Source organism: Artibeus jamaicensis, unplaced genomic scaffold (assembly GCF_021234435.1).
Source record: "Artibeus jamaicensis isolate MK-2021 breed Jamaican fruit bat unplaced genomic scaffold, CSHL_Jam_final contig_456, whole genome shotgun sequence".
NCBI classification, from domain to species: Eukaryota; Metazoa; Chordata; class Mammalia; order Chiroptera; family Phyllostomidae; genus Artibeus; species Artibeus jamaicensis.
Genome location: NW_026521839.1, coordinates 5,314,507 through 5,338,917, shown reverse-complemented (window position 1 = coordinate 5,338,917; position 24,411 = coordinate 5,314,507). Strand labels below are relative to the sequence as shown.

At 51.8% G+C, this 24,411-nt stretch overlaps 5 protein-coding genes across 10 annotated transcripts; 3 read left to right on the top strand and 2 right to left on the bottom strand.

Moving 5' to 3' along the window:
- Positions 1 to 2,908: 2,908 nt before the first annotated feature.
- On the top strand, positions 2,909 to 4,813 carry EIF4EBP3 (eukaryotic translation initiation factor 4E binding protein 3). The gene is made up of 3 exons (XM_037147541.2): positions 2,909 to 3,108; positions 4,158 to 4,328; positions 4,470 to 4,813. The coding sequence occupies exons 1-3, from the start codon at positions 3,006 to 3,008 to the stop codon at positions 4,496 to 4,498; spliced, it is 303 nt and encodes a 100-aa protein (XP_037003436.1). The 5' UTR covers positions 2,909 to 3,005; the 3' UTR covers positions 4,499 to 4,813.
- Positions 4,814 to 5,570: 757 nt separating this feature from the next.
- SRA1 (steroid receptor RNA activator 1) lies at positions 5,571 to 12,505 on the bottom strand. Its single transcript, XM_037147542.2, has 5 exons — positions 11,794 to 12,505; positions 11,547 to 11,672; positions 7,412 to 7,617; positions 6,177 to 6,285; positions 5,571 to 6,034 (listed from the first exon to the last, which is right to left on the bottom strand). The coding sequence occupies exons 1-5, from the start codon at positions 11,816 to 11,818 to the stop codon at positions 5,823 to 5,825; spliced, it is 678 nt and encodes a 225-aa protein (XP_037003437.2). The 5' UTR covers positions 11,819 to 12,505; the 3' UTR covers positions 5,571 to 5,822.
- A 93-nt stretch (positions 12,506 to 12,598) lies between these two features.
- On the bottom strand, positions 12,599 to 19,026 carry APBB3 (amyloid beta precursor protein binding family B member 3). Of its 6 annotated transcripts, XM_037147537.2 has the most exons (13): positions 18,510 to 18,573; positions 18,080 to 18,243; positions 17,922 to 17,998; positions 17,066 to 17,129; positions 16,716 to 16,862; positions 16,470 to 16,597; positions 16,196 to 16,201; positions 15,917 to 16,031; positions 15,691 to 15,775; positions 15,347 to 15,430; positions 14,948 to 15,063; positions 14,627 to 14,818; positions 12,599 to 13,150 (listed from the first exon to the last, which is right to left on the bottom strand). In XM_037147537.2, exons 1-13 carry the CDS (start codon positions 18,556 to 18,558, stop codon positions 12,920 to 12,922), a joined length of 1,458 nt encoding a protein of 485 aa, XP_037003432.2. In that variant the 5' UTR covers positions 18,559 to 18,573; the 3' UTR covers positions 12,599 to 12,919. The 6 variants fall into 6 exon arrangements, with proteins under 6 accessions (XP_037003432.2, XP_053522455.1, XP_053522456.1 ...); XM_053666480.1 differs by lacking the exon at positions 16,196 to 16,201 and having other exon boundaries at positions 15,691 to 15,796; positions 18,510 to 19,026; XM_053666481.1 differs by lacking the exon at positions 16,196 to 16,201 and having other exon boundaries at positions 15,691 to 15,796; positions 18,166 to 18,243; positions 18,510 to 19,026.
- A 50-nt stretch (positions 19,027 to 19,076) lies between these two features.
- On the top strand, positions 19,077 to 21,043 carry LOC119051005 (SLC35A4 upstream open reading frame protein). The gene is made up of 3 exons (XM_037147540.2): positions 19,077 to 19,216; positions 20,166 to 20,264; positions 20,846 to 21,043. Exons 1-3 carry the CDS (start codon positions 19,202 to 19,204, stop codon positions 21,041 to 21,043), a joined length of 312 nt encoding a protein of 103 aa, XP_037003435.1. The 5' UTR covers positions 19,077 to 19,201.
- A 416-nt stretch (positions 21,044 to 21,459) lies between these two features.
- On the top strand, positions 21,460 to 23,340 carry LOC119051004 (probable UDP-sugar transporter protein SLC35A4). Its single transcript, XM_037147539.2, has one exon. It carries the CDS (start codon positions 21,460 to 21,462, stop codon positions 22,432 to 22,434), a length of 975 nt encoding a protein of 324 aa, XP_037003434.2. The 3' UTR covers positions 22,435 to 23,340.
- Positions 23,341 to 24,411: the final 1,071 nt, after the last annotated feature.

The window sequence follows — 24,411 nt, the reverse complement described above, 5'->3', positions numbered from 1 at the left end:
GACACCTCAGTCCCCTTCAAAGTAGGCACCTTGGGACTTCACACAATTCTCCCAGTTGCCATCAGCTGCCCCGTCATATTTTCCTGAATCTCATTGATGGTCTGAAATCTCTTCTTCAAAGGTGATTTTAGTTTTGGGAAAAACCAGAAGTCACAGAATGTCAGATCTGGGCTGTAGGTGGGTTGAGTCACCTGGGTGATTTGATGTTTCACAAAAAAACTGTGCATGAGATGTGATACATGAGCAGGTGTGTTGTCCTGATGAAGCTGCCAGTCACCAGTTGCCCATAGCTACGGCCTTCTGAATCATCCGAATAGTTTCCCCAGACGAATGTTCAGGCTTAATGTGCAAAATTTGATGCCAATTCATTGCTCTACTGTCTCAGTTATTTTAATGAGACAGCCACACAGTACACATGCTCACTCAACGGCATCTACTGCCTCCACTGACTGGTTCAGTGAAGTGTCTTTGTTCACGCATGCGTATTCCAGTCCATTCTCCTTGGCTGCCAGGTTACATCGATTTTATGCAAACCATTCTCTTTAAATTAACATTGGCTGGACTTTTTCCTGACAGATTTTGTATATTAAAGAAAACAGCATATAAGTGGGCCCACACAGTTCAAATCCATGTTGTTAAGGATCAACTGTAATTTACATGGTAGCAGAGACTCGTATTCTCTTGTGGATTAAAGCAGATCTGTGGGACTGCGGCATGCAGATAGCATTTTTTTTTTTAAGGGGGGCGAGTTGTTTCCTCGTTTTGTTTTGTTTTAAAGCTCCCATTCTGTAAAGGGTAGTCAGTGTTGATCATCTGATTTAAAATGTTGGTCCTTCATCCAGGTTGCACGGATGATGATCTGGCTTTCTCTCTCTAAAGCCAACTACCTAATCTTTATTTCCCCAGCCCCTGTAGCACACAGCATCTCAAAAAAGTAAGCTTCTACCAACAGACTTACAGTAGTAGGACCTGTTGCTGTAACAGAAGGGAGACCTCATTTCCACAGTGATCCTTCTTGGAAACCTTTGACACTTCTCTCCTAATCTCCTACTCTGGCTGATCTTTCTCAGTCTCTTCGGTGAATCCTCTTCCTTCACTACCCTTTAAGTATTAATGTGCCCAGGTCTCTTCTTTCACTGTGTCTTCTCAACAAATGATATCTTACCCCTTGCTCTTGGATTTCACTTCACTGAGTTCTACATCACTAGCCCAAAGTTCTCCGCGCTTCAGACCAGTATATCTAGCTCCTTACTGTGCTCCATCTGAGCATTCCACACAGGTCCTGTAACCCCAATATAAGATAAGCCCCTCCTTTTGTTTCCCCTATTATATATATTAGGTGGTATTACCAGCCACCATGACTCTCAAGTCGGGAGATTGAGAATTCATCTCCCTCTCCCTCACCCCACCCTAGTCCGTCACCGTATTCTTCATCCTCTGTGTATCTGGACTCCCTCCACTTCTCTCCGTGCTCAGCAGTCACTGCCCTTCTGGCTGCCCCATTTCACTAGGCTCCAGTCCTCGCTTTCAGTCTCACTGCCCTGCATCCCATCCCCTTCCCCTCACCATACCATTTATTCACCCGCTTAAAAGCTGAGTTGTCATTACAACTAGGTTTGGGCTGGTGGTTCCTTACAATCTGCTCCTAAGCCTTACCCTCCAGCAATGCTAGGAAACTTTATTTAGGTATCCACCAATTTGTTAAGAGGCTCAAAATCCTGTTTAGAACATAAAACATACAGATCATTTCTCCCTGGAGTGTGATTCTAAGGACCTGCTGACCTGAGGGCCTGCATCGCCCACGATCTTACTAAAAACCCAGAATTTATGGTCCACCACAGACCTGTATCAGAATCCTCATTTTAACAAGCCCTCCAGGTTATTTATGTGCATATTAAAGTTTGAGAAGCACTGACTTATAAAAGCCTTTATTATTACTATTTTTATGACTATTATGATCATTATTAATGAATGCAGAAATCAGAGCTAAGGGAAAATCTGATAAAGCCAGAGCCCAAGTAATATCAATGCATGCATTAAGTCAGGTGGTCTTTACTTTATTTGGGGGGGCTGGGCGGAAGAATGCTGATTTTGAGGAAGCCAGAGGACAACCGGATGAAGAGATCTTCAGTGTATATAGGTACTAGACTTCCTCTCCCACCGCTTCCCCTGCCTCCTTTTGTATCACTGCATGCATCAAAAATCTAAGGCGGGACTCTCTGAGCTTCATTTCCAGAGGGTAAAAGACCAAGCCCCTTCACCAGCAAACTCCCCCCTTCCTTAGTTTCCCAAGGTTAGGCTATCTGTGGCTGAGAGATTAAAGAGCAGGCCTCTTTTATCCCCCAATCTTTATTCATCCTTTAGTCAGTGCAGGTATCGCTCCCTGCAGAAAACCCACCCTCTATCCCTGACCTTTCCCTGCTGTGCACCAGGCCTTCAAGGCAATGGATTGATTAACGGGAGGCAGTATATGGCTGTGCTGAAAAGCAAAGGCTCTGGAATCAGATACACTCAGGTCTGAAGCCCAGCTTCCCAGAACTCCTAGAAGATACGTGACTTTGAACCAGTAATTTAATTTCTCTGGGTTTTAGTTTCCTCGCCTGTAAAATGTGGCAAATATACTGTCTTCAACTGCTGAAAAGAATGGGTGAATTAATACATGGCAGTAACGTGTGCTGGACCTCAGTTGTCCCCAGCACCCACCCAGCTGTAAACAGTGAGTAATAACTAGCTGAGCGTCAGCAGTATTCAGAGGTTGGCTGGCCAGTGTTGGGCCAAGAGGAACCCCAGGCCTCTGAGGCCTGGGCGGTACTCCAAACTTTTTGCCAAGCCCTGTCTCGCTCCCTCACGGGAAGGCGGGACTGTTGGATTGAGTGACGGCGTGTAGCCCGCCCCGGGCGTGACGTTGTCGTGGTGTTGTTGCTGCGGTCGCACGTGGTCCTCTGAGTCCGCTTCAGACTCCGCTGCGCTCCGTGTCCCTCGCCTTCCTGCTCATCTGGTTCGCTATGTCCACATCCACGAGCTGCCCGATTCCCGGGGGTAGAGACCGGCTACCCGACTGCTACAGCACCACGCCAGGGGGCACGCTATACGCCACTACCCCGGGAGGTCAGCGGGCCGGGCTCAGGTCCACGGGCAGTGGGTGGGCCTGCGCGATCAAGCTGGGGGTCCACGGGCAGCAGGCAGGCCCGCGCGTGTGCTCAGTCACGGGCAGGGGTAGGGAGCTACGGCCCTTTAACTCGTCCGCGGGCCCCTCTGCTGGTTGTAACTTAGGGGAGAGCGTGTGGAGCCCAAGCTTAGTTTCCGCGCGACTCTGGGCCAAATCCTCACTGGCCTGAGTTCGGGCGTCTTGCTCACCCACCCCTCCCGAGTTTGCCGCCTGGGAGGCAGAAGCCCCAACTGAGCTTGGCTTCACCGGGGATTACCAAGGTCTGGCTAAGTTGCTAGAGCCGGTTAGGCAGTTGGAGGTGTGGGCTTCGGGTATCTGTTGCTGGCTAGCTGGCGGCTGTTTGGTTGGGCAAGCAGCCTGGTATCTTGCGCTGCCGGGCTTCCGACCCAGGGGTCCCTGCCACGTGAAGGCTGAGGGGGGGGGTTGAGAACAAGAGCAGGGCCCTTTGAGGACAGAATTCTGTGCCAAGTTCCTTTAGGTTGGGCTGGGCCTGATAGAACTTGGGAGAGGTCAGGATAAGAACAGCATGTCCCTGTTTCAGAGAGAACACAGCTCCTCCCTGCAGGATATCAGGGCCCAGGTGGCTGCAGTGGCGAAGTGCCTTCACATCTGTTTGGTTTCTTGATCCAACTAAGGCTGGAGGCCTAGGCCCCACCTTGTGAACCAAAGCAATGAAGTCAGAGTCTGGGAAGAGCAGCCTGAAGTACCTGAGCTCCCAGTTTGATACTCCTCCTAGAGTTAGGACCTGAAACTCCCCTAAACCAAAAGCTGCCTGGGCCAGCTGGGATGTCCCAGTTGCCTAGCAGCATCTTGGTTAGGCCTGAAAGTGCTGTGAAGGCCAGTCAGCTGAGATCCTGGCTGGGCTGCAGAGCAGCAGCCCTGTAAAACAGGGAAGTGTGACCTATAGGTCCTTAAAAGGCCTTTCTGGGGCCCCAGGCAGCCGTGCACCCAAGCTCCTGCCTCTTACACAGCCCCTACTCCTTAACAGGCACCAGGATCATCTACGAACGAAAGTTCCTGCTGGAGTGCAAGAACTCACCCATTGCCCGGACACCCCCCTGCTGCCTCCCTCAGATTCCCGGGGTCACAACTCCAACAGCCCCACCCTCCAAGCTGGTGGAGGTGAAGGAGCAGAAGGAGACAGAGGAAGAGATACCCGGTAAGGAAAGCAGGACCTGACCCCAAAACTAAGAAATGCCTTTAAATCCAAATGTTCTGGTTGCAGCCGTGTTTCTGCACTAACACTGAGCCTGCAGACCGTCAGCCCAGCAACCAGTCCTCCTGCCTTCTCTCTCTCCAGATGACGCCCAATTTGAAATGGACATCTAATCCAGTGCAGATGACCCGTGCGTGCGTGGAGTTAGAGGAATCCCTCATGCCGCTGCTGCCACCACCTCTACTTGGGATATCCGAAGGCCAGCTGGCCTCATCTAATCCTGAAGGGAGTGACTTGGTTCTGGGCCTCCCTTAATTCTGAAGCAGCTGGACCAAGGATAGGGGTGGGCACCTTGCCAAGCCCTTAGCTCTACTTTCTCTCTGGTCTGTGGGTACTCCTCTCAACCCCAGCCCTCCTTACCCAGGGGCTGAGGCAGAGACTCGGGGATGGAGTATGTCACTGACTGCTTAGTAAACTTTCAAAGAAATGCCTTGGCTCGTGTTCTCAATGCTGAGGGCCCCAGCAGACCTGGTTAGGATCAGAGGGGCTAGGGCCCTTCACAGCTCAGATTGGGTCTGCTCCCAGAAGCAACAGACTGTGGCAGGCGATGTGGGCAATTTAAAGAAGGTGCCAAACTGTAAACAGCACTAGCCTTTCCCTGCCAAGGGCTGTTCCAGACTTACCAGGAAGCAGCCTTCCTGGACTCGGCCTCTCCAGTGGCCCCTCCCTATCTTTTCCAAAGCAGGAAAAGAGAGGCACTGCCTAACCTCTTAGCCTTCTGTGGTCTCTGCCCATGCTTTTCTGCCTCCCACCTAGAAGTACCAATACTTATTCCGACACTAAAAGCCCGTACTGGCCCTTCTCACAGGCCCCTTCAGCCTGACTCTGTTGCTTCAAAAGGTCAGAAGAAACCTTAAGGCCCGCATTTATTCAGCTATGTTCGAATACCTGGGTCTGAACTCCATAGCACTTGCACACCTCAAGGGTGATTCAGTGCAGACAAGGCAGGCTCTTTTCCTGAGGGAAAATGTTCCCTGTGCTATTTGAACCTTTGTTCTCGTGCTGAAGTGAAAGCATACAAAGATAGGGTTACTCAACCTAGCAAGAGGTGTGCACTTAGCTCTAATTTGGGGGAAAGTGGCAGGCAGTAATCTGGTCATTCCCAGTAAGGCCATTCATGATGCATGGAGGAAGAACAGAATTTGTAAGGTGCGCACACAGCAGGACAATCAAGAACACCAGAAGTGACCAGTCTGGCATGGGAAGGGTTTTACCTCCTACCCAGGACCCACCGTTGAGATGGTTTTATTGAAATGCATATGTTAGTGTTAATAAGTAACCTCCCTGAGGCCCAGGTGGGACCTCTTCCCCTACAGGTGGGTCAGCCAAATACCCCCATGGGGCAGACAGTCTCCCAAGTACTAAGAGGAAGTTGAGTAAGACAAGGCCTCCCACGCCAAGGCACAGGAGGTGGTGTGCGGTGAGTCCGGTACAGGATTATGGGTCCCGTTGGACACCTGGTGTGGTCTGGTTCTCCTCGGTTGTGGCTGTAGATTTCTCTTCACTAGCCATCTCCTCTGAAGATAGACTCCTCTTTTCTGCAATTAACCTTTTAACTCCCACCATCCACTGACTGACTTCGGTCACATGGTCAACCATAAGAGAGCGGTGGATGTCATCTGCTGCATCCCACCGGTGGTTTGAAAGCTCTGTGGAGAGAGAGACTGAGCGACTGAGCATACAGTCTGAGGCAAAAGACAGCTCCCACTCCTCCCTTCCCGCCACCTGTCCCAGCTTAGCCAACAACAAAAGGATAAGGGACTTAGGCTATACCCAGGGACCCGCCCGTACCCTGTACCAGCAGAGCCATCCTCTTCTTTACAGGTGTTGACAGTTTCCCTCCAACCCACTGTTCCTGCAGCAGAGCCAGGCGTCGGCTGATGTCATCACACACCTGCTTCTGAGAGACAGAAACCTCTCCAAGTCAGTGCTGCCAGCCAGCAGGGGCAGGGGAAACCTAGCACACAGGCAGCACCTGCTTTCTCTGGCCCAGGAACTTAATACCTAATCTTAGCATTCTGGTTCTTTACCCAAAGGATAGAAGCCCCAATGAGAATCTGATGAAACCTATGGATCTCCTTCCAAGAAAAAAGCTGTGTACGGCTAGAATTTTAAAATTTCCTGTTTCTCAGGCCCTCAGAAATTCATTTTATAGTGCTACTTTACAAATACAAAAACTAAAGACGAGAGAAGTGAAAATTACTATGCTACTTTCCTTTAAGACTCCTCAGATCCGTTCCCTCCAGAGAACTTAAACACTACAGATAGGAAAAGTGGGCTGGTGTGGCTCAGTGGATTGAGTGCTGGCCTGCACCCAAAAGGTTGCCAGTTCGATTCCTATTCAGGGTGTATGCCTGGGTTGCAGGCCAGGTCCCCACTTGTGGGCATGCAAGAGACAACTGATGGGCATATCTCTTGTACACCAAGGTTCCTCTCCCTCTTTCTCCCTTCCCCTCTCTCTAAAAGTAAATAAATAAAATCTTTTAAAAAAGAAAATGAGGGCCCTGGCTGGTGTAGCTCAGTGGATTGAGCACAGGCCTGTGAACCAGAGGATCACGGTTCAATTCCCAGTCAGGGCACATGCCTGGGTTGCGGGCCGGTTCCCAGCAGGGGACGTACGAAAGGCAACTGTGCATTGATGTTTCTCTCCCTCTCTCCTTCCCCTCTAAAGATAAACAAATAAAATATTTAAAAAAAAAAAAAGAAAATGAGGGTTTCCTTCCCTCCCTGAGCACAAAATCAGCAGGGTCTGCTCTGAATGGCCTAGAGTCCTAGAGGTATGAAAATCAGGCCGTCCATCACTAAAGGGATTTGAATTGAACTCTTGTTCCTAGGAGTCCCTTGAACCCTCCTGAAACCCTGTGTTCATTTTTTCTGGGAAGTCCTTAGCAGATCCCAAAGGGGTCCATAACTCAGAAAAGGTTAGGAGCCACAGTGCACAAAATCAGTGTCTACCTTTGGGGGCCACACCTGCAGCTGGCCATCCATAGGAACCCCCCCTGCCCCACGGGAGGGGCAGGGCTTACCTTTGTGTGCCCATGGCAGTCATCCAATGCCTGTTCCAAAGGTCTCAGCACATCTTCGAGCAGAGTCTCACACTCAGTGACGGGCAAATCTGTGCGCTCCACAGTGGGGACAGGACAAGTCCCCACAGCTGGGGGCCTAGAAGACTTACTTGAAGGAGGTGGAAGCCCCAGTGGGGGGGCCCCAGGAGAAGTCTCTGAAGTAGGGACTAAAAGGTAAAGTAGGATCAGACAAACAGGTACAGCTGCTGAAGTAGGTAAGCTCAACTCTACTCCATCCCTTCTGAGAAGGGCTGCTCTAAGACAATGCTCACTCAAAAATGTGTGTTTATGAAGTCCTTACTGTGTGCTAGACAATGTGCAAAACACCAGAGATAAAAGTAGACAGACAAGGTTTCTAACCTCAGAACTTAAATTCTAGAGGAGAGGGGGAAGAACACCAAATTATGTTGCATGCTACAAAAAAATACCAAAAAAATGGATTAAGTAATACAGAGGAACAGAGGGACCTATCTAGAAGGCCACCTAATTTTATCCCAGTACAATGACTACATAATATTTGGCAAGTTAGTTTTAACCTGGGCTCGGGTTCCTCTCCTGTAAAATGGACATATTACTGTAATAGCACTTATTTTATAGAGTTGAAATGATGCATAAGAATACAGGTACAGCCCTGACCGGTGGGTGTGGCTTGGTTGGATGTCGTCCCAAAAAGCGAAGGGTCACTGGTCGGTTCTCGGTCAGGACATGTGCCTGGGTTGCGGGTTTGGTCCCTGGTCAGGGTGCATACAAGAGGCAACCAATCAATGTTTCTCACATTGAGGTTTCTCTCCCTCTCTTTCATCCTCCCTTCCCCTCTCTCTAAATATAAATCTTTTTAGAAAAAAGAACAGAATATAAGTACAGCTGCTTGATTAGTGTGTAGCCAAAAGTGCTCACAAAGTTAAGAACTGATGGATGAGAGCTGTGGCCCTGACAAGCCGAAGGAAACGAATACGAGGCAGAGGTCAGGGCAGCGCCCAGGAGGCCGGAAGAGTCAAGACATTAATTCCACATGCTCTGTGAAAAATTGGGGAGGCTAGGTCGCAGGCGGAGGCAGGGACACCAGCAGGTTCACGAGCAGTAGTCCTGGAAAGAAAAGCTGCTGCTACGGACTTGCATGAAAGACTATAGGTGAGGGGAAATAGAGCGGTCAGACGGATTTGGGAGGGAACAGCACAAGACTTGGTGGACTGGGGGTGAGGGAGAAGAGTCAAGGATGACTCTGGGTGTCTGACTTCAGTAATGAGATGGGGAAACCACTACAGAAGAAGAGAAGACCGGAGGAGAAAAAATCAAGAATTTACTCCTAGGCATCAACATCCACACAGACAACAAATCATCCTCTTGGTTTCTTGCCCTCACCTCCAGTGATCATTTTTTCCACCCAGCCTCGGCCTGGTCTCTTGTTCCCCTTTGCCACTTTCTCGACACCACCTCTCCCCCCGATTCCAGCTGAGCTACACGGGTTTAACCATGCATTAAAGTCACTCCCTTACCAACACTCTCACCTCACTTATCCCTTCCCACTGTCCCATTTTCCTGGTAAATCCAACTTGCCTGCACTTCTTGGGAGGAAAAATACAACTATGCTGAGAAGTTACACTTTAAACCCATGGCTACAAAGTTTAAAAGGTATCCACCACTGCTTGGAAGTCCTCCACTTAGCCTCATTTTCCCAAGCTTTGGAATACCTATTTTCACATCTCTAAACTTTCTACCCCCTCCCTCTCTTTACTTTTCCCTGCTGTCTCTCTACTTCTGACTCTTGCTTCCTATTTCATTGAGAATACAGGAGGCATTAAACAGGGACTCATTTCTCACCACCAGTTCCACTAACACAGCCACATCGGTGGCCACTTTCCTCCTTCAATAGACAAAAGGTCTCTGCTGAGCTCAGGGGCCATCTCTCTGGGTGAACTCTGCACCCAGCCTCTCATGCCTTCTCTAGCCTTCTGTCCTGGAACTATCCCTTTTCTCCAGCACCCCCAGTTCTGCCATTTTACTGAACCACCCTACCTGCACACAAAGCCACCAAGGTGTATACTGCCTTAAAAACAATAGCCCTCCCTCCCTCACCCCACATTCCATCCTCAGGCACTCCACCCCATTTCTCATCTTGGCTTTACAGTAGAATTTCTTGAACGAGAGGCCTTTAGTTACCTGTCTTTCCACGTTCCCTTCTTGGCCCATTCCAGCCAGTTTGTGTTCTCATCACTCCACAGACCACTCTTCAGGCCACCAGTGACCACTCTGTATGTCAAAATTAGTGGTCCCTTTTCTCTTGACCTCACGGTAGAGTTCATTACAGTTGAGTCACAAAATTTTACTGAGTAAATTTTACTTTTATTACTTCTTTGGCTATTTCTCACCTTCCTTTGCTAATTCCTTCTTTACTCAACCTTGAAATGTTCCAGAGCCATAGGATTCTGGCTTGGATCCTCTTTAGGACTTTATCCACACACTCTCCCCTAGGTTACCTTGGTCAAATCCATGACATCTCATACCATCCACATGACAGTGACTCGTTTTTGTAATTCTGGCCTATGCCTCTCCCCAGTATAGCAGCCGAAATTTAACATGGCTGAGACAGCAAGTTTGCTTTCCCCCTGGCCCCCAAACCACTATTCTCTCTCCAGTCTTCTGATCAGTGAAAACACCAACCAGTTCCTCAAGCAAAAATTCAAACTACATTGATTCCTCTTTTCTTAACCCACTCATTCTTACTTTCTCCGTAACATATCCCGCCCATATCCATCCAACTCCTGCCACCTCTAATACCCCACACTTGTCCAAGTCATCATTAAATGTTGCCTTTGTTACCATAAGCACCTCTTAATTTTCCATGTCTTGCCTGTAATCTTCCACACAGCAGATAGTGATCATTTAAAAAATGTAAATCAGTGTTCCTCAGTCTGAGGAGATTTTGCCTGTGGGGCAAATGTCTGAAGACACCTTTAGCTCCCCCAACTAGATGGGTGCTACTGGCATCTAATGGATAGAGGCCAGGGATGCTGTCAACACCCTACAGTGTCCAGGACAGTCCCACACCACAAGGAATTATCTGGCCCAAAATGTCAACAGAGCCAAAGTTAGGAAATCCTAGCTTGTACCATTCCTCTGCGGGGTTACAGTGTGGAGAATAGAAGGGTGCTAAAGAGCTGTACCCAAGCCTTTCTCAGGGCCACAGCCACACCAGTTGGCATGGGACCTGCTCAGGAGAAAATGCAGCCCTCCTCTACTTTAAACATTTCAATGGTTTCCAACTTCACATAGATTAAAATGCAAACTCCTTACCCCGGCTTGTCAAACCAACTACAATCTGGCCCCTGACTGTTACTTATCCCTATCCCTGTGCTCTGGCCCTATGTACTCCTTCAGTCTCTAACCTCGTCAGCCTTGTTCTTCAGGCCTTTGCACTAGTTGTTTCCAATGCCTGGAGTGCTCTGGTGCCTGACCTTTGCATAGATAGCTTTTAATCATTCACATTTCAGCTTAAATGTCAGCCCCTCAGACACTTTAGTGACCTGGTCACTCTCACATCACAGTTTTCTTTCTTTGCAGATCCCTTACCACTATTTTATTTGTGTGTCTCCAAAGCTCCACAGTGTGGATTCCACGAAAGCAGAAACCTTTTCGTCTTTTTCATTGCTGTTCTAGTTCCCTTTCAGATAATGTCTGGCACACTGAGGATGCTCAGTGGATGACAATGAATGAATGACATGTTAAGTCTGAGATGCTTATTATATAGCCAGGTGAAGATGTAGAACAGACAAGTGGACATACTACTATGGAGTTCTGGGAAGAGATCCAGGTTGGAAATGACATTTAAAAATAATTTGAGAGTGAAAGCTACATTAAAACCACAGATTTGGATGAGATCACCTTGGATGAAAGCATAGAAAGATTCTTTTGAAGCCAACGTATTATTTATTGATCTGGGCATCAAAGAGGCTCAGAAAAGGGCCTGCCCTGTGGCCCTTTCCGGGGCTCCGGCCTCTCACGGAATCTTCAGAGGAGCAAAAAGTCCCCTTGAGACAAGCTTATCCCTGGCACTGCCCATTCTCGGCCGGTCTCTGTACCCAGGGCCCCCACGCACCTCTGGGGGATCCATCCTGGGGAGCGGCGACTCGCTTGGTTAGCGGACTGCGCTTGGGTCCCCCAGCCTGCGTCTGCAGCCCATAGGAGAATTGCGGCGGGTCATTCCAACCGCGCTCCTTGTTACCTGCAGAAGGGAGGACAAGTGTGAAGCGGGCCCAGGGGAGCCGGAGGGTCCGCACCCCACGCTGTCACCGCCCCCGACCTGGTCAGAGGGCCCGGGGACCCTAGCCCGCTGCCTCGCTCACCCGGCTTAACGTACAGCTCCGCCATCTCCACTTCCGCAGAGCCAGCGGGGCGACGCGTCACTTCCGGGGCGGCCGCACGTCCCGCGGCTAGGGGCACCGCCCCAAGGCTGGTTGCGTGGCGCCTTCCCTAGGCGACTGTCGTTGAGTAACGCCGCGAGCAGCTGCGGGAGCCCTGCACCCACTGCCTTAAGGGACGGACCCTGATCACAACGCACCAAACGGGGCTCGGATGTCTTCCAGGAGGCGGCGCTCTAGGAGCCCTAGTACTCTCAATCTCTCCAAGCCTCACAATTGCTCTCAGGAGCAAGTTTAAACGGCCAGGAGCTCCCGCCCGACTTATGCCCCCCTGTGACCTAACCAGGCACATTTCTAGAACCTCACCCCTGACTACTCCTCTACGTGTATACCCTCTACATGTAGGAGGGTGCAAAATTCAGCATTCAGATGTCAATTCATCAGGAAGCCTAGTACTGCTCTGGGCCAAGTTGTGTCTCATCTGAGCTCCCACGACCCTCTGAGATTCCCTAGTTTTACTACACGCAGTCTTCTATCTTGTTTGACTCTTGTTCCTTTCTCTTTCTGACAATCTCAGAAAGTGGAAACCCTGTTTTATTACATCCCCAATGCCTGGCATAGAGAAGACCTTAGAAAATATATTTGTTGAATGAATGAGGTCAGATTTCCATCACACCCAAGTCTTCATGTGACTACAGGCAGTTACCAACACAAAGCACAGACACAGACACTCACTTCACACAGGTTAACACCCCCGACCCTGTCCCAGGCCCAACATACTCACACCCAGTGAGGTCACTGAGGGATTTTTATTTGTACTGATTTTGCTATAAAGTGTTGCTGAGGTAGAGCCAACTGTCCAGGGCTGGACAGGGGCAAGGAACAGAGGGACCCAGGGAAAGGAGAGCCAGGGTCCTGGGTTGTGGTGCAGGGCCTCTCAGCCACCCATATAAACAATTAATAAATTGAGCAATAAATAAAGGGTGCACAAGGTGGGAGGGACAGGCAGAGAAGGCTCCAAGGGGTGAGAGGCTGCAGGCCCCTGGAGAATGAAGGGGAGCAGAGGGTGACGTGGCCCCAGAGCCTCTTTCCCCAGTCCTCCCAGATCAATTTAGGGCATATGGAGCAGAGAGGGTTTCAGCCGGAAGGCATCAAGAAAAGAGAAGATGCCCCGCTTTCGAGGGGCTGCACCCCCAACCCCTCCTTTGAGCATGGGGAGAGGCAAGGGAACTCCTGGGGAGTCCACGGAGCTGGTCCGCTTGAGCCGCAGGCGGGCACGGGCCTGGGCACCCCAGGCCTTGCCTCGAGCTGCAGAGGCCACAAGACACTTCTGGTACTGAACCTAGGGAGAATGGGTATGTGAGGATCCAGCTCCTTTCTGCCTCAGGTTCCCTGAAAGCTTCGGCAGGACAGGGGACTGGCCAAGGCTTCAGTCTGATATGAGACTCCACTACATCCAGAGCCCCTACAGCATTCTCAGGTAGCACAAGAACATAAAACTTGACATCTACTGATCACTTAAGGGGGGCTGGACATTGTGCTAAATGCTTTGTATAAAATTAACAACCCAACTATTTGGCAGGTATTATCCCCACTTCACAAATGAGGAAATGGAGATTGAGAGAGATGCCCACAGTCGCCTAGCCAGAAAATGGTAGAGCAGAGATTCAAACCTAGCCGTCTGACTGCAGAGTCTGTACTCCAAACCACGTCCCACCACTACGCCAACTCTCCATCTCTCACTGGCGTAGACGCGCCCCTAGCAAAGTGGATTCCCTGGTCAAGGAAAGGGTCTTTAACTCAGACTCCACTCCCAATGTAACTGCCCCAATCTTCTCTCACTTGAACTCAACAGGGTCCTGAATGGTCTTCTCGTGTCTTCCAAATCTTTTTCGTACACTTAGCTTAAGTGGTCTTCCCAGTCCACAAACCTGACTTCACTGTCCTGCTCAAAACATTTCTATGGCTGGGAGTGTCTCAGGATAAAATAAATTCATCGCCTGTCTGACCTGGAAGTTCTTCCATGACCTGGTTTCTGCCATTCTTTCTGCCCTCATCTCTCCCTCCATTCCCCCAGCACTCCAGAGATGCTGGATTCCTTCAGATACTCTCACTCGCTACCATCTCCCACCTTCACAGCTGAAGTTCCCTGGATTTGGCACACCTCCTGTCTTATGCCCCTTCACCTAGACCTTCCTCCTTAGACCTTCGATTTTCAATTTCCTATCACCTCTTTCAGGTAGACTTCTTGAACGGACCCCTGAATGGACCTTCTCCTCCATCATCCTGTGGTGTACAACTTCCTTCTGGTCTGTCTCCATTTTAACCTAAGGCTGCGCTCTCTATCCCACTGAATTCTCAGGGTAAAGGATGGTGCCTCGTTTCCTGCGGGCACTCATATTTGTTGAGTGAATGAGGAAACTGAAGAGTAAGAGCATTCCACATTCGAATGCCCACCAGGAAAAAACCTACGTAAGACAAAAAGGAAAGACAATGCCCACCCTACAGGGCACAGCCCTACACAATTCCAGCTGAATGTTGAAATTTATTCACGTGGATCCAGTGTCAAAGCTTCTGATATTTAACAACAACAAAAAAGAAACAGCAACTCTTGTGTGATATGTCCTGGCTGTTAAACATTGGCACCTCATTAAAACTTATTAAAAACAGCATTAGGGCCAAATGAAACACTATGAACCACAGTCAGCCCTGGTATCACTGGTTTGTGATTTCTAGACAGGGTGCCAATCCTGAGCCCCAGCCACCAGTACAAGGCAGCTGCAGGGCAACCCTACCCACCACTCCCACCCTGACTCACCATGCAAGCAGCCTGCACAGCTTCGGAGAGTGCCCCGGCATGGGGCTGGCACCAGAAGGCCGCGCACTGGAAGCTCTGACAGCCCAGGTCAGCAATGAGGCCAAAGGTGTGCGGGTCGCGGCCAACACCAATAAAGGTCACAAGGCGCACAGGGCACTGCCACAGTGGCTCCTCCTCTGCGTCGGCCTCTGTCTGCCCACACCAGGCCCAGTCACTAGAGGGCCGGCACAGGCTGGACCCACTGAGCTCTTCCAGCAGCAAGCAATGACCCTCAGCAGTCCTGCCCACCCCTCCACAACCCCCAACTTCACCTTCTGGTACCTGAATGGGGTGGGCAGTCATGAGAGAGTCGGACACACTGAGCACAGTGGGGACCCAGGCATCCTGGTCCCCCCGGGTGGTAAGGACACCAATGGCCTCGTTCAGCACATCCATTCCTGGAGAAATATGTCCACCATGGGGTCTCCCAGACGTAAAGAAGGAAAGAATCTGCAGGGAGGGCCTAGGCCCATCTCCCTGACTTGGAATTCAGAGAGATGGGAAGAGAATTCCTGGCACTGGACTTAGATTCCGAAGTTGGGAAAGGTGTACGTCCCAAGCCGTACAGGGCCATGGGTACACGCTGAGAAATAGCGATAGAGCCCACCTCATCCACCTTCCCCTGGCCTCATGCAGCACCCACCTACCACCACCCCCCACCATAGCGCGCTCAGTCCTCACCCATGGCTTTAGTGACTGGCAGGGTCCCCACGTACAGTGCCTCGTACTTCTGAGCAGCTTGGCTCACGGCATCCAGCAGCTCCACTAAAACATATACGGCATGCTGGCCTGGGTGCTGTCTCAACAACCCCTTTCCCCACCCTTCTGAGAGAGCTGAAGCTAGCATAAGACAGAAGAAAAGACCATGGATGCACCTCCAATTCAGGGCTTGGGATTCCAGGGACCAGGACACGTCAGAGGCCCCATATCTCCAGGGAAGTACTAACTAACCAGGACTACCCCCCCCCCCCCCCGTCTTTCACCTATAGAGCCTGTTGCTGTGACACAGACCTCCCTCCCCATACCTTGCCTCGGCAGATCTTCAGGGGAGATGGGGTCCGAGGAACAGCAAGAGGAATCACCACCAACCCCTATTCTCTCAGACAAGATCTGAAACACAGTGCAGCTAGCCTGAGGCACAGGGAGAGGGGGGAATCAAGGTAAGGGAGCCAATACCACCCTGCCCCAACCACCCTGGCAGCTTCAGACCCAGCTTCCTCCCACATTCCCTACCCCACTCCTGGCCCTTACCTGGGCACAGAGCCCATGTAGGGCACTGGCAATGGCCTTGGCAGGGACATCACAGCGAAACACATGGCACTTGAGCATACAGCTGTCTTTGTCTCCCGCCACAAAAGCGAAGTCCCTGGCAGGTCAGAGATGGGGCTGGGGCAGGGGCTAGGGTAGAGGCTGGGTAGGAACAGGGGCCTGCAATGCCTGCAGGAGGAGCCTAGAAAGTCAGGCAAGGGATGTGGAAAGGACAGACAGAGAGGTCAAGGCTGGGGCTCGAGGCACCTGGCTGGCACTCACCTGTCACTATTCCGGAAGCATGTGGGAGCACAGGAGAGAATCAGCTCAGCCCCTCAGGCTCTCCCCCATCTGTCCCCGTTGAGCTGGGGACGTTGAGCTGGGCCCACCCTCCCCAACTAGGACTGCACCAGGCAAGGGAGGCAGAGCTTGGGTCCATGTCAGAGGATCTGTGTCCAGAGGTTCAAGTACAAGGGATCAGCATCAGTGGGGAGCACAGTTTGCAGCATGGGGTGGAAGGAGCAACTTTCACTTGGAGGGATGTAGGAGTTCTCACCGGCCCTTGGAGCTGCCCACGCCCCACACACGGATGTGCACTAGAGGCTGGCAGTGGATCAGACTGTGGTCCAGGGGATTCACCAGGCTCATGGCATCCTTCTTCAGGATCATTAGCATGTTCTGGCCCTGCCAAGGACAGAGCGCAGCCTGGAGATTAAGCGGTTGCCATGGGGAACAGGCAATTCAGAGACAACTACCTCTCCTAGACCCAGGGCTGCACCCCTTGAAGGGCTGGCCAGCTCACCTCGCCCCAGGCACCATCTGGGGGCTGGCTCCGGCTACGGGTCTGGGCCAGCTGCTGGATGCAGTTATTGACTGCGATACTGCTCTTCCCTGGTACCAGGTCCTCTTCGGGTATCTCTACCCAACCCAGAGAGCGGACTGCAAAGCACTGACCAGTTGGGAGAAGGGCAGAAGGGCACCAAGTGAGTAGAGGTGGAGTAAAGTAGGAAATGCCACAGGCTCCACACATATAAAACATCCGCTACGCCCTCCCTTCACCCCGATCATCTCCGTTTAGCCCAACTCCCACCCCTGACCTTTCCCTCGGGACCCTTCAGTGCCGTGGGCTGGCCCTCAGGCCCAAGTCACTACCTTAGCCCCTGGTTCCATGTTCTGGATGTAGGACTCCTCACCATACCAGGACAGAGAGTCGTCACTGGAACAGAGCAGAGCTGATAAGAGACCATACTTCCTATAGAAGGGACGCTGATGAGGCACAGACTACTTGATAGGCAGTAAATGTGAGATAAGACCCAGAATATAGTGTCCCAAATATAAAACCAGAGCAGGACAAGGCCCAGGACATTAAATAAATGAAACGTAAAGAGTGTAACTTAGAAACTAAGGAAAAAACCAGGACATGGGACACAGAATAAAAGTTGCAAACATGGCCCTGGATGGTGTGGCTCAGTGGATTGAGTGCCGCCCTGTGAAGCAGAGGGTCACGGGTTCGATTCCCAGTCAGGGTACATGCCCGGGTTTCTGGCCAGTTCCCAGCAGGGGATGCACCCCAGTAGGGGGTGCGCGAGAGGCAATAGCACATTGATGTTTCTCTACCTCTCTTTCTTCCTCCTTTCCCCAAAAATAAATAAACAAAATCTTTTTTAAAATTATTTTTTTTTAAGTTGCAAACATGGAACAGGGTCCAAAATGTGGACCAGAGCCCCAAATCAGGATAAGAGACCCTAGAATATGGGATGGGAACCTCCGTGAACAGAGTCCAGGATAGTGGCCAGGGTCTAGAACATATGTCAGAACCCAGAATGTGGAAAAGAACATGTGGTAAAAGACGGAGTTAGTAACAAAGACAAAACTCAAAATACTGAGAGCCAAGAACATGGGCCAGAGTCTAGAACCTGGGTTGGAAAGCAGACTGTGAATCGAGCTGCATCTCTGAATGCCATGGCACCAAGCCTTTCATTTGACCCGGCCTATCTATCCCAGTTACCTCCGGTCTAGTGAGCTCTCCAGGCTGGAGAAGGATCTTCCTTTGGGCGGCCGAAGTTCCCAAATCCCTTTTGTCCTCTGCAGAGAGGGAACTAGGTCAGTGCAACGGCAGACTAGGTCCACACACAGGCTCAGGGCTCCTCCTCAACCTCCACCTACCGTGCATGGGCCCTCTGCATCTCCTGGCTCCCCGGATGGGCGCTGCCACTGGGTACTACCGCTGGGTACATGCCAATAGTAAGTACCTGCAGCATCATGAATCTTCCTCCAGCCAGGGGGCAGGCCTGGCTCTCCCTCCAGACTCTGGTCACCCCACAAGTCATCTACGGGAACAGGGAATGAGGAGGTGAACACAGGATTGAAGGAGGGCATAGGCGTGGGTTCACATAAACACCTTGTCAACCCTCGTGTTGGAGGCCCAGGCTCCCAATCTTGGGTAACTTTTATAGTACAAAGATCAGGGTTAGTCTGTACCCTGGTTCTCACCCCGGGACGTCCCTCACTTCCCTGCCTTTGAGCCTTGGAGTAGCCCTTCACGCTCCCTCGTCCCCTCCCCGTGCTCCCACCCATCGGGCCCCTCCGTGCACACCATCGCAATTGACCAGAATTATGGCCAACATGTAATCCTTGCCCAGCATTGCCCCGGCCGCGTCCCCGCTGGCTTCCGCCCGCTAGCACTCCCAGCTCAGCTCGACCTCTGAAGCTGCAGCACCGAAAAGCCCAGCCTCTCTGCGCCGGTCAGCGGAGCCCGAGGACACCGCCCAGCCAGGGGGCGGGGCTGGGGCCAAGGGTTGGGGGTTGAAATAGGACGGGCCGAGCAGCAGCGCCCGCCGAGGGGTGGTGCGTGTAAACAGGCGTCTGGATCCAGAGTCGGTGCGCGTTTCGTGACCGAGTCCAGGGTACGAGCACCGTAGCCTGCGAACCCACCGACACCCTCGCAACTACGAGTTCAACAAGCGGCGGATGACCCGCACAGCCGAACGTGTGCCGCGTCCATACGCACACAAGTGAGGTCATCACGCCCAGGTCGCATGCGCGCGCGTGCACGCGTTCGCATCGCCTGGGAAGCGACAGCAGTCGTCACTCGAGAATGTCTGTGGGCAAGCTAAGGCCTGGGCTCCGGCACCGGGAAAGCGCGTCCACGGTCACACACACACACACACAAAAAAAAAAAAAAAAAAAAAATTGCCCCGGAAGTGCCTCCACTCTAGGTAGGGCTGGCCTTGGCGCTTGGTAAGAGGGAGGCGGGGCTGCGCCTGCGCTCCAAGTTCGGCGGGGAAGATGGCGGATGACAAGGTGAGTGACCGTGGGGGTGATCTGCAGGCAGGGTAGTAGTCACACCTTTTTAGAACTGGGGAAAGACCGCACTGGAGCGACTCATGGGTGGGGGTGCCCCTTGTTTTCCCTGGCGGTGAACTTTTGCTCCTGTCGACGGCCTCAACAGTGGGGAGTAGAGTGGCGGAGCGCTACACGAGGCAAACGGAGCTTAGGGTCCCCAAGTTGTTCCCTCTGGGGTACCATCACGATCCCTAGTTAGTCACACACACTCAAACCCTTTTACTCGGACACACTCCTCACTCTGCTCCATTCCCTAGCCCTCGAAATTTCCTCTCCCAGAGACACGTTGTTCCCGATTCACACCGGCACACCCTCAGCCACTCTCTTGGGCACATACTGAATCCCATACCTACATGCCATCAGAGTCACTCAGTTCATTTGCCCGCGCCCTTCCAAACAGCCGTTATCCATCACCTACTCTTGAGCGCGAGTGTGTAGTCATACATTCAATTTGGGATGGCCTTAAGGGGCAAAGGAGGTGAAGCCTCGGGCCATTTCTTACCTTCGGTCTGGAAGTTCAGCACCACTCACATTTACCCTGCATCAGGCCTTGGAACTCAGCAGACAGGACAAACTGGTCTCCACTTCCAGATAGCTTATGGTCGTGTCATTAGTACTTCCCGATCTGGTTGCAAGTCCCCTGGCTGCCCCTCCCACCATCCCAACACATCGCTTACTGTGTAAATCGCCTGTAAATTACTGATGCACATCCTGTCTGTCACCCCCTCGCTGGCCCCAGTGTGAATTCTATGCTTGTCAGTGCCCTCCTTTATCACTGTCATCTCTGGAAGGTATTTTATGACGATATATAATCTCAGGCTCACCCCATCCCAGCCTCTGATGGATAGACTTGAGCAGGAGATGGGGCTAGGTCAGTCTGCTGGAGCCAGTGTCTCCCTTGTCCTAGGATTCTCTGCCCAAGCTTAAGGACCTGGCGTTTCTCAAGAACCAGCTGGAGCGCCTGCAGCAGCGTGTGGAAGATGAAGTCAGTAGTGGTGTGGGACAGGTAATGCTGCTTCTGACCCCACCCCCTGGGCTTCATTGCCCAGTACGCTTTTGAATGGGTGGTAGAGATTTATTCAGCGAATGGTTATTGGAGCCCTATTCTCTGTAACTTTAAGGAGTGTTTCCCTGGGAAAATGACACTTGAACTGGGATCTTAAATGGGGGCTAAAAAGGTGAGGAGAGGAGGAATATTCCAGGCAGATTGAACAACAGAGGCAGAATTCTTATAGGAAATAGCATGATGAACAGAGGGGTGAAAGCAGTTCAGTTTGGCTGCAGCAGTGGGAAAGCATGCTGGGATATGAGACGGAAGCAGGGCTCAGATTCCTCAGGGATATCTCTGTTGCCTTGTGACTGTAAGGTTCTGCCTTGTGGCAGAACCCTATGGTTCTGAGATTATATAATCAGAACTCCTAGATTCTTTTTCTGCCTACAGAACCTTGAGAAAGTCTTTGGAGAGAATACTACAGCTTTCCAGAGTAAGGAGGAGCAGGTGGTCGGCGGCTCTAAGCCCAGCTTCAGTAGCTCCTGGTTAGAGGAGGGGAGAACCTACTGAGTTTCCTTGTGCATCTTCTTCCACAGGATGGCTCGCTCTTGTCCTCCCCATTCCTCAAAGGCTTCCTGGCCGGCTATGTGGTGGCCAAACTGAGGGCATCTGCAGTATTGGGCTTTGCTGTGGGCACCTGCACTGGCATCTACGCAGCTCAGGCATATGCCGTGCCAAATGTGGAGAAGACATTAAGGGACTATCTGCGGTCACTGCGCAAGGGGCCTGGCTAGCTCTGGATCCCACGGGGAGGCAGGATGAGCAGCTGGGACCTGCATGTGGAGACCTCAACCACAGACGCCATATCTGGCTTCCCCAGCTGTCACCCATTTGCTGTCTCCAACTTTCCTGCCACCTTCATCCTTGTTTCCTTTCCTGCAGAGGGTGCACAGTGGCTCATAGCCACCACCCTGGACTCCTCCTTTCCTCCCTAACTCCATGGGACTGATCCCAAGACCGTGGCTTCTAGGGCTACCAGAACTCTTCCCGCCCTGACTGTAGAGTTTGCAGCTGACTGTGGTCCTCAGCATTCTCTCTGGCCATGTACCACAGCTCTTCCCTCCTGGCAGCCGGCTGCATATTTTGATTCTCTCCAAACATCACAATCCTCACTGCCCCTTGCTAGTTTCACCCAGGGTCTGGTGTGAGCATGAGTGTAGAAGATGGGGGTGCAGCAGGCCTGGGCCGACCCAGGCAGGCCCGCTGGACCCTGATGCTACTCCTGTCCACTGCCATGTATGGTGCCCATGCCCCATTGTTGGCACTGTGCCATGTGGATGGCCGAGTGCCCTTCCGACCCTCCTCAGCTGTGCTGCTGACAGAGCTGACCAAGCTGCTGTTGTGCGCCTTCTCCCTCCTGGTGGGCTGGCAAACGTGGCCCCAGGGGGCCCCACCCTGGCGCCAGGCTGCCCCCTTTGCACTATCAGCCTTGCTCTACGGCGCTAACAATAACCTGGTGATCTATCTTCAGCGGTACATGGACCCTAGCACCTACCAGGTGCTGAGCAATCTCAAGATTGGAAGCACAGCCCTGTTCTACTGCCTCTGCCTCCAGCACCGCCTCTCTGCACGCCAGGGCCTAGCACTGCTGCTGCTGATGGCAGCGGGGGCCTGCTATGCAGCGGGGGGCCTCCAAGACCCTGGGAACACCCTTCCTGAGTCCCCTCCAGCAGCTGCGGCTGGTCCCATGCCTCTGCATATCACTCCACTAGGACTGCTGCTCCTCATCCTGTACTGCCTCATCTCAGGCTTGTCGTCTGTGTACACAGAGCTGCTGTTGAAGCGACAGCGGCTGCCCCTGGCACTTCAGAACCTCTTCCTCTACACTTTTGGTGTGCTCCTGAACCTAGGTCTGCATGCAGGTGGCGGCCCTGGCCCAGGCCTCCTGGAGGGCTTCTCAGGTTGGGCAGCGCTCGTGGTGCTGAGCCAGGCACTAAATGGACTGCTCATGTCAGCTGTCATGAAGCATGGCAGCAGCATCACACGCCTCTTTGTGGTGTCCTGCTCGCTGGTGGTCAACGCCATGCTCTCAGCTGCCCTGCTGCGGCTGCAGCTCACAGCCACCTTCTTCCTGGCCACGCTGCTCATTGGCCTGGCAGTGCGCCTGTACTACGGCAGCCACTAGCCCCGACCATCTCCACTCTGACTTCTGACCCTGGAGATTGGTCACCATTAGAGCCACCTCCTAGCCCCCTTTCCCTCAGCAGCCCTGTAACAAGTGCCTTGTGAGAAAAGCTGGGGAGGTGAAGGTGTACCCCTGTGAGACTTGGATCGTGGCTTTGGTTAAGGAAACTGGAAACTCTCAAACACCCACTCTTCCCCCAGTTCTTCCTAAGGAATTAAGGGAGCATCAATACCTAGGCCTGAGAAATAACCCCATTCCTGATGGAGAAGGTTCCCTGCCTCGTCCTGCGTGAATGCAGTTGTTTAAAGTGGGCCATGGGTGACAGTTGGTTTTTCTTGCCTACTGTGGCCACCCCAGCAGACCCATGTCCCCAGGGCCTGGTGCTGGCTGCCCAGCTGTGGTGCATGATTCCCCCATAAAGGATACTTGCCCCCAACTGTTGTAGAAAAGCCCAATTGCCACAGATTCCATGCCCATTGCCTCGGCCATTCTGGTGAGCTCCCCTGGCTCTAGCAGCATCTGGAGACTGTGCCTCCTGCTCCCTCAGTGCTGCTTTCCACCTCCAGCCTTCGTTCTGGAAGCCGCAGAGGGGCTGGGACTTAATTCGTTTCAGATGTCCCTGGGCCCTGGCGTAAGTCTATACTCTTGACCTCTCTACTCATCCAAAGACCCTCTTGAAGCCCACTGCCCCGTCTAGAGCTCCTAGGAGTTGCCATCCTCCCCACTCTAGGTCCTGCTCGTACCTAGCAATGTCCCAGCTCCCAGCAGCCACGGAAACTCTGCACAGAGTGACCTGGGACCAGGCACAGGGAAACTTGTATAATATAGCTCAATTGTGTCTAACTGCATAAGCAATAAAGTCTTAAAGCTTTCTGGAGTGTAGGCAGTTCCTCCAGTTGGCCATGACCTGTGTCCCGTGTCTTCTGTGTTACATAGCTCCTCTCAAACTATTGTATTCCCCTGACTCCCTTAGTATCTTAGCCCTGGGGTAACTCAGACTAGAAGAAAGGACTGTTCTCTGTCACAGAGCTTTTGAAGTTTTGCTGAAGCATGAAACTTGGGTGCTGGGGAATTTGGGTCTTGGGAATAGAAGGCACTAGGCCCAATAGGACAAGCTAGATAGACTGAGGCCAGAGAACTCCGGGGTTCAGCGTGGTTGATTCTCATTTCCTCTAGGTCTCTTCCTGCCTGTCATCTGATCTCATTGCCAGAGGAATGCTAAGCCCTGCTGCTGTGGTAGAATGCCCGGTAAACTTGCCTTTAAAAACATCCTAGTCCTATTGAAGCATTATCTTAGGGAGTGGGGTTTCAGAATCTCTTTTTTAAAGCAGCTCCCTAGGTGACTAGTGCACACTTGTGAACCACTACCAAGTGCTGTATGGAGCTATAGCCAGCTAGACTTGAATTTGAATTCTGCCTCTGCCACTTAGCTAACTGTCCTTAGGCAGATACTTAACCTCTCCTATCTTTAGCTGCCTTGGCTCTGAAATGGGAGTCAGTGGTACCTACAACTATTTGGGGGAGCAGAAAAGGTTAAATGAAATAATGGATATTAGGTGCTTAGCAGGCAATGGCATGACACTGGCTAGTGGTATTAGTTAACAATGAAGGTTCACTTGGTTATTGTGTCTCAACTTCCTCCTCCTTATAGGACCCTTAAGAATAAAGAAGAGAAGGCCCTGGCCAGGTAGCTCAGTTGTTTAGAGCGTCATCTTGATATGCCAAGGTTGTGGGTTTCGTCCCCTGACGGCACATTCAAGAATCCACTAATGAGCCCTGGCTGGTGTAGCTCAGTGGACTGAGCGTGGGCTGTGAACCAAAGGGTCGCTGGTTTGATTCCCAGCCAGGTCACATACCTGGATTGCGGGCCAGGTCCCCAGTGGGGCCACTTGAGAGGCAACCACACATTGATTTTTCTCTCCCTTTCTCCTTCCTTTCACCTCTCTCTAAAAAGTAAGTGAAATATTTTTTGAAAAA

Coding starts and splice junctions, on each gene's coding strand:
- LOC119051005 (XM_037147540.2), top strand. Junction 20,265..20,845: donor TCAGTAGTGGTGTGGGACAG/GTAATGCTGCTT, acceptor CTTCTTCCACAG/GATGGCTCGCTCTTGTCCTC.
- APBB3 (XM_053666480.1), bottom strand. CDS start 18,558: ATGCTGGGCAAGGATTACATGTTGGCCATAATTCTGGTCAATTGCGAT. Junction 16,032..16,469: donor GTGGGCAGCTCCAAGGGCCG/GTGAGAACTCCT, acceptor CTGACCTGCCAG/GGACTTCGCTTTTGTGGCGG. Junction 14,819..14,947: donor TGACTGCCCACCCCATTCAG/GTACCAGAAGGT, acceptor TGGTGTGGGCAG/ACAGAGGCCGACGCAGAGGA.
- LOC119051004 (XM_037147539.2), top strand. CDS start 21,460: ATGAGTGTAGAAGATGGGGGTGCAGCAGGCCTGGGCCGACCCAGGCAG.
- EIF4EBP3 (XM_037147541.2), top strand. CDS start 3,006: ATGTCCACATCCACGAGCTGCCCGATTCCCGGGGGTAGAGACCGGCTA. Junction 3,109..4,157: donor ATACGCCACTACCCCGGGAG/GTCAGCGGGCCG, acceptor ACTCCTTAACAG/GCACCAGGATCATCTACGAA. Junction 4,329..4,469: donor GACAGAGGAAGAGATACCCG/GTAAGGAAAGCA, acceptor CTCTCTCTCCAG/ATGACGCCCAATTTGAAATG.
- SRA1 (XM_037147542.2), bottom strand. CDS start 11,818: ATGGCGGAGCTGTACGTTAAGCCGG. Junction 11,673..11,793: donor GGAGCTGTACGTTAAGCCGG/GTGAGCGAGGCA, acceptor TCCCTTCTGCAG/GTAACAAGGAGCGCGGTTGG. Junction 6,286..7,411: donor ACTGCCATGGGCACACAAAG/GTAAGCCCTGCC, acceptor TCTGTCTCTCAG/AAGCAGGTGTGTGATGACAT.